Genomic DNA, 7,016 nt, shown 5'->3' with positions numbered 1-7,016 from the left:
CGGCCGGTATCGATCCTCGCTGTGCGGGGTCGACTAATCTACCGGCGAGGATGGGAAAGAAAGCCAGAGACAGAGGAGCGGGAGGCGGGAGGGAGGAGGGGATCAATGGGCCTGGATTCAATCATGTCTGGAAACAGAGGGGCTAATTTATTGTAATCACCGGCACAAAATGGAAAACGTGAGAACAACGCGCCCGTGAGGTGCTCAAAGAGAACTACAACATCAAAGTGGAGCTTAAAACACTGATCTCCCATCATGGATACTCAGTCTGAGCCACACATGAATCACTGAGAGACTGCTGGGTGACCTTGGCACACCTAGTTTATATAAAAAAAAAACTATCTTCTCACCTTGACAGAAAACCTTCTCATTGTTTACTTAGAGGCTTAGATAGAGGCTGTTTTTCTGTTCCAGACTGGCCTTATTGGATTTAGACATTTAGACAAATGGATTCATGAATGAGATAAATCAAGAGCGATATTGAAAGCTGCACAGGCCGCCATTTGTGTGAGACTCCTCTTAAAATAGAAACATGACAATAGAAAAAGATGACACAGATTGATGTTTTATTCAGTGAGTGAGTGAGCCATTAATTTACAGACTCGCAAATACACACAGACACACATAAGTACAGACACAAACAGTTCCTTCACAATCAATTTCTGCAGTTAGATGTGTTCAGCCTGTTGCCAATAGCTACTAGAAGACTAAAAAATGTGCAAGACACATTTAATGAGTCGTGATATGAAATTATGGCTTCATCATCAACAGGTGACGGTGAGAACTGAGGCGACATCAGGCACGAGAGTTTCGCTCGTCCTCCTCATTCTCCAGAAGGTAGGCTGGCTTGTACCGCGTCACTCCTCTTCCATCCACCATTTGGAGGGACGTGTTTCGACAGGTGTTATCCATGCTGCCCAGTGACGTGTACCTGCCACAACACGGGCTTTATCAACCTCAAAATGAAAGGATGACACTGAAAACCTACAAGAAGAGGTGGATTTGTTCTTACCCTTTATCGTAGAGAATACAGTAGGGCACATATAAACTCCGCAAGAACGACCAGATGTCATGATACGTCCAATCCTGTAGTGTTGAAAGACAGCAAATTGAACGGGTTTGTGACTGACTCATCCTCTGTGGAGTCCCACTGGATGCACTTATGTGAGAATAACATAAATGATCTTGAACTGGAGTCAACAACTGCAAAACATACTAGTGTTTTTCTTGTATGTACTCTACTGACAGGGCTGTTATAGTCTATCCATGAACTGGATTGAATACAATTTCAAGATTCAGTTCAGAGTAAATAGTTTGAGTAGCAACAACATTAGAGATCGCAGCATATGATTTGTGGATACAGCTACTCTACTAAGTCGCTATATGTGTGTGTGTGTGTGTGTGTGTGTCAATCTTTTCATGTTTTAGACCAAAATTTGTTGGTATTGTAAAGGTGAGCAACATATATAAATATGCATAATTACCATGTGGCTGCTGACTAAAATTAAAAAAACAAAAAAAACAACTTAATGACAAATAACAGTGTATAGGCTATATAGCCTGGTTAAAATAGTGAAAACATTTATTTTGCCTGTCAAGAAGCTGCAGCAACATATAGGCTGGAGCTTTAAATATAAAAAAGGATAATCAAAGAGCTGCTTGTTTTTATGTTTATGATGAATGTCTGCAGGTGCTCTAAATATAAACTGCTACTTAATTTTAACAATCACGTGTGCTTTGACTACAAGTAGTTCACCTAAAATACTTAGTTATGTGGATATTTGTGGAGACAAGATCATATAACAGTGCTTCAATTTTATTTGAGCATATTTGTGTGAGTCTTACTAGTAACGCGTTAACTCTCATGTATTCTGGCCAGCCAGGGTCAGTGGGACACATAGGAGTTAGTGTGTGTGAGTAAGGGTCGGTCCTCCTGGTGCCCATCAGGACAGCTCTCAGCTCTGGCCTGCGCTCTTGAACTTCACTCAATGCTTGGCGAATATTGCCCTCCACAGAGAAGAGATCCAGGTCATACCTGCGGGAGACGCATCAACAAATAATGAGCTGCTGCCTTTAACATGCAGAGGACTGTGGCCCTCTTTTAAACAGAAAGCTGTCATACACAACCACTTGTACTGGTGACACATACCAAAAAGGTAAAAACAAAAAAACAAAACAAAACAAAACAAAAAAAAAACAAAACACTGAAATGTCTTTATCAGCATACTCACCGTTTAATTGTGTCCTGGAGGAATCTCTCCATTTCTGGGAATGGAGAGACAATACGAATATAGAGAGCTTTCAACTTGTCTTTACTGTCTGGATAACGTCTGAGAGTGGCAAAAAAAAGGAAATCGAGCATTAAAAAATATAAATAACAAAGACAGAAAACCATTAGATAGAGTCCATTCTCCTTATCATTATCTCCAACTATCTGTCCAGCTTAGGTCAAGAAAAGTAGTCGGTCTTATTCAACATTTTTCTCAGTCTAGTTGCTGCTCTCCAGCTGACTTTCTTCTTCACTCACCCTTAACTGTTACATCCCACTGTGCAAAAGTGCTACCATTATGTTTTTAATTTGAATCTCCCTTTCATCTCATCTCTCTCTCATCATTTGCTTTGTCCTGATTAAATCAGTCCTGCCCCTAAATGTTCTGAGTGTCTCATCTGATCTTCTCCCCGCCTTTTACCGTTTCAGTGCAGCATAGTAGAGATGGAGCAGGGCTGTACAGTCTTTGCCTCCGTTGAAGCCGATGCAGATTTCCTCTATTGGATACTGATCCAGTGCAGCCTCTATCGTTTTCAGGGCAAACATAACTTTCTCACCTAACGGTGTGCCTGTGGGAAATGATATCCACAGTGACAGCTTTAGAGGGAAAGTAGTGACATTTTAAGTGTAATATAAATGATCCTTTATTTCTATTTCAAATTCAGAGTAAAATATCTGCTTGTCCTATCTTAGTTCTGGGTCTATTATCTATTCAATCTCATAGCAGTTACGTTCTTTTTTCATGATCCACTATGATTTTCCAGCTGTAATCACTGTCATATCCTTTCTTTCATTATTGGTCCCAATGTGTGTGTAAAGTGGACAAGTTCTCATCACTTCACTTAAGATGACACAGTACAAACACCTTCTCCCATCACTCTCTGCACCCTGTCTCCCCCTCACCATTGTTAGCCAGTGTGTACACTTCTGCGGTGGCGATGGACACTGGGTCAGTAACTAAGGGCACCACGCTACCCTTGGGCAACTCATCTAGCAGCTGTGCCCGCGCTTTGTCCACTTCTTCCTGGCTGTTTGAGTCCAGAACCAGCCTGACTCTATGATAGTTGCTCAGCCAGTCGGGGTATGAGCCTAGAGACACCTTCCTACCCCAACCAGTCTGCAATTTGGTCAGCACAGGGGCAATCTCTGCTTCATCTGCATCTACGAACACCTAGTACAATGAGATTTGGTGAGATTCCTTGTAATATGAAACACAGTAATCTAACAGATATTTTATAAATTCTAGATTTGGTGAAAGTGTTACCTCACAAGTGTGAAAAGTGGTCCCTGAAGCAGCAAAGAGGTGCTCCAGCCCACTGAAGGCCTTCTCCATCAGGGATGGGATCCCAGGAAAGCTATACACATTACGCACACTGACCTGGGAACGGGGGGGACAGGCACATCATACACACTAAGAATATATGGGCCAGATGGTAAATGTCTCCTAAACCTACAGGTTTGTGTTTCTTTGTGTTGTTTTTGTTTCTGGTTAAAATATTTAATTTGTCTAGTTCCTATTAGAACAGATTGTTGGGGCTACTTGACATGTGATCATAAGAAGTACATATCCGTTGTATGTGTGTTACCTGAAGTGGGTATGTGCTAACAGAGAGAGAAAAAAAAAAAGAAAAAAGAGAGCTATATTTCAGGTATTGTTACCACTTGAGCTTTTTTTTTCTTGCTATTAATGTCCACAGCAAGAGATTGCCCACCTTTTGAGCAGGTACTCATGTTCAAACTGGGAACTTGCTGAATAAAGTCTAACGCAGGGAATACAGAGTATGACTAAATACCCCACTGAAACCCACAAAAAACAATCTCAACTATTGTTTTGTTTTGTTTTATGAAAGATGGCATGGCTCCTTTTGATTTGTTGAATTGTTTGAATTGTTTGTTTTACAATATATGCACATTGTTAATGCACATGTGTGTGTGTAATTACTTCATGTTATTAATGGCCTAAATAATGAATACATTTCTTGTAGTTTCATTAAGGAAAATCAATATGTGAAGTTTGAATTCCAGCAAAATGCACATATATTTCAAAAGTTCAACAGAATTACTTTCTTCAATTTGAGAAGACATCTTTCACTTCCACATAATCTGGTTACTACTTATTGCAGCAATCTGTCTTCTTAAAAAAGACAGGGGCAGGATAAAAGAGGAAGAACATTATGGGATTTTGAGCTAGCATCTTCAAGAAAGTTGTGTCAGTTAAATAATTTTGTTTAGGGGTAAAAAGGTATTACAGTCTCAGCACTGATCCATCAAGTCTCGGATTATATTTTGATCTAATTTAGTTTTTTAAAACAACGTGAATCATAGCATTTAATAAATACAGTTTACATGAAATAACCCAATCTCACTGTCCTGCACTCACTCACCAGTGGATAGCGGAGCAGTTGTCCCGTCTGAGGGTCAGTTCCATAGTTGAGTTTGGCTGACCGAGGCACCATGGCCATCTTCATAGCAGCACTGTTTTTGTCCACTGCCCCAAAGAATTCTTTAACCAACTGGGCGAGCTCAGGGTGGGGATATAACTCCTCTTGGAACGCCATGGCGATGCTCTCAAATGTGACATCATCATGGGTGGGACCTATGCCTCCTGAGGTGATGAGGTGTGTATACTGAGGTGAAAGGATGGCAACCTCTCTGGCAATTACCTCTTGTACATCTGGTATGACTGTTATACGCTGCACAGACACTCCAAGTTTTCTTAGCGCTCGCGTCAGAAAGGCACTGTTGGTGTCTGCAGTGTGACCCTGAGACGACAGATCAGAAAAGGGACGATTGGTATCAATCCGGTCTTGCCATCCTTACTTGAGCATCACTTTCAAGGACCTAACCATGACTTCAAAGTCATGACATGACATCAAATAAAATCAAAGGCTTCATGTTTAAACCATGTTCATGTCAAAACAATGCATAATGGTGAAATTGTCATTTTAAAACCACATCAAATGACTAGCACAAGGTTTTCCTTAAGATAGTGTGAATTCTGGGCTGTATACTGTTTCGGAGAGTTAAGACAGTCATGAATTAGGATGTCAAATTAAAATGTAGTTATGAATAGATTCAAGTCAATTCTTTGGATTCAAAAACTTTCAAGGATTCCTGGTGGATTCCTATCAATCCATCTTAAAGGTCATTCAAGCTAGAAGCACATGACACTAAATCACCTTCAGTATCTCATCTCCGATGATGAGAATGGCTGCAGTGGGAGCATCCCCATTCACTGCAAAGGACGGATTGGAGTCTTGGTGGTTTGTGGACATGGCTACTCTACTCAGTTGAGCGGCCAATCTCCTCACACGCACCGCTGCTCTATTCAGTTTGGGAAGAGTAAAGCTGAGAACAGAGCAAAACATGCTTAAGACATTATATATGCATGCAATTATACATATATATTACACTTGATACTGTCCTATTCATTGGAATGGGAAAGTATGTTCAAACCTTTGACTGGTACACATTATAGTTTTTAGTGTTGATGATACAAATGTCCTAAGAATAAAAATAAATAAATAAATCCTTTTTTCAAGCCACCCCCCAAAAAAAAAAAAAAAAAATCCCATTGTCCTTACAACATGAAGAATCCATGTGAGCTGTCCCAAAATAGTATTCAAGCTCAGACTGTTGTCTTCTTCCTAATTTGTCTCTTATCAGGAAATTTCTGGGAAAAGACACGAAGAACAGAAAATGAAGACAATAATGGAGTAGGTTAGGGGCATCGTATTTAAGACATTCACAGTCAGTGGATCAACAAAAAGCTGTTTAACTGATGATGGGGAAATAAGACGTGAGTTTTGCATTTGTATATTTGTGAATGTATCTTCTATATTGATATATAGACCCTCAGTGTCCCTGCAAATATTGTCTAAACGGGATTTGAAGCGCCACCTGCGTCCTCCAGTGTTTGAAGTACAATTGCTGACAAAATCACCCAAGTGACTTGTACTTTAAGTGGAGACTTAATGTGCTGTTTAAGGTTGAAGAGGACACACTGAAGTGCATTGCAGAGTACTGAGAAATAACACGTGTGAGGACAATTCCAGAAAAACTTGTGACGATGCAATGAGCTGTAAAGCGGTGGACAGAGGACAGGATCACAGATGTAATGGACAACTACCAGCTCAGCTTTATAGTCAAGACATGTTACATGAAGACAGAGCTGGTCAGGGTCAGGGAACACTTGTTAATCTAAAACCCCTTTGTGTAGTTAAAGTTGTATATAGTTAACCTTCAAAATAATCAAGTGTCAGTCGCAGAGACACGCTGTCGGTTTTGAATTGCGAAATACTCGAGACTTCCGCGATTAAATGAAATGAACAAAGATGTTAATTCCCGAAAGTAAATGACCCGATTAAAAGGTGTTATTCTATCACAAATCTCCGTTAGCTGTCAATACACCGTCTCCTTGCTAGATTACTTAAACCATTGTGGACGACGCTGGCAACGAGCGATCTTACCCTTCAAGCACGCTTATCTGCAATGCGGATTGTTTTAGACTCCAATTTGCTGTAAAGAACTAAAACAATATGCCATTTTAATAATTTTATGTACAAACTCATCCAAAGAGAGCAAACTTACGCCTGAGCCGTGTATGTCTTCGTTACGTATCATAACGCTAGTTACACGTCAATCAAATGACGAATCGTTCGAGAGCCAATCGCAAGCAGGGCATGGTTTCTCAGACGTACAACAGCCAATTATATTTAAGGAGGCGGGTCTTATTGGACGAGCTTGA

The 7,016-nt window shown here is 40.4% G+C and overlaps 1 protein-coding gene across 2 annotated transcripts; it reads right to left on the bottom strand.

Annotated features, from left to right (window-relative positions):
• Window positions 1-552: 552 nt before the first annotated feature.
• Window positions 553-6,896, bottom strand: flad1 (flavin adenine dinucleotide synthetase 1). 2 transcript variants are annotated; one of them, XM_029504727.1, is made up of 11 exons: window positions 6,860-6,896; window positions 5,854-5,942; window positions 5,449-5,617; window positions 4,654-5,031; window positions 3,534-3,647; window positions 3,173-3,440; window positions 2,691-2,838; window positions 2,232-2,330; window positions 1,846-2,035; window positions 1,013-1,086; window positions 553-931 (listed from the first exon to the last, which is right to left on the bottom strand). In XM_029504727.1, exons 2-11 carry the CDS (start codon window positions 5,856-5,858, stop codon window positions 796-798), a joined length of 1,581 nt encoding a protein of 526 aa, XP_029360587.1. In that variant the 5' UTR covers window positions 5,859-5,942; window positions 6,860-6,896; the 3' UTR covers window positions 553-795. The 2 variants fall into 2 exon arrangements, with proteins under 2 accessions (XP_029360587.1, XP_029360588.1); XM_029504728.1 differs by lacking the exon at window positions 6,860-6,896 and adding an exon at window positions 6,739-6,854.
• Between the last annotated feature and the right edge of the window lie 120 nt (window positions 6,897-7,016).

Source organism: Echeneis naucrates, chromosome 6, assembly GCF_900963305.1.
Source record: "Echeneis naucrates chromosome 6, fEcheNa1.1, whole genome shotgun sequence".
Taxonomy (NCBI): domain Eukaryota; kingdom Metazoa; phylum Chordata; class Actinopteri; order Carangiformes; family Echeneidae; genus Echeneis; species Echeneis naucrates.
The sequence above is the reverse complement of the archived record's forward strand: the minus strand, read 5'-3'. Positions and strand labels throughout refer to the sequence as shown.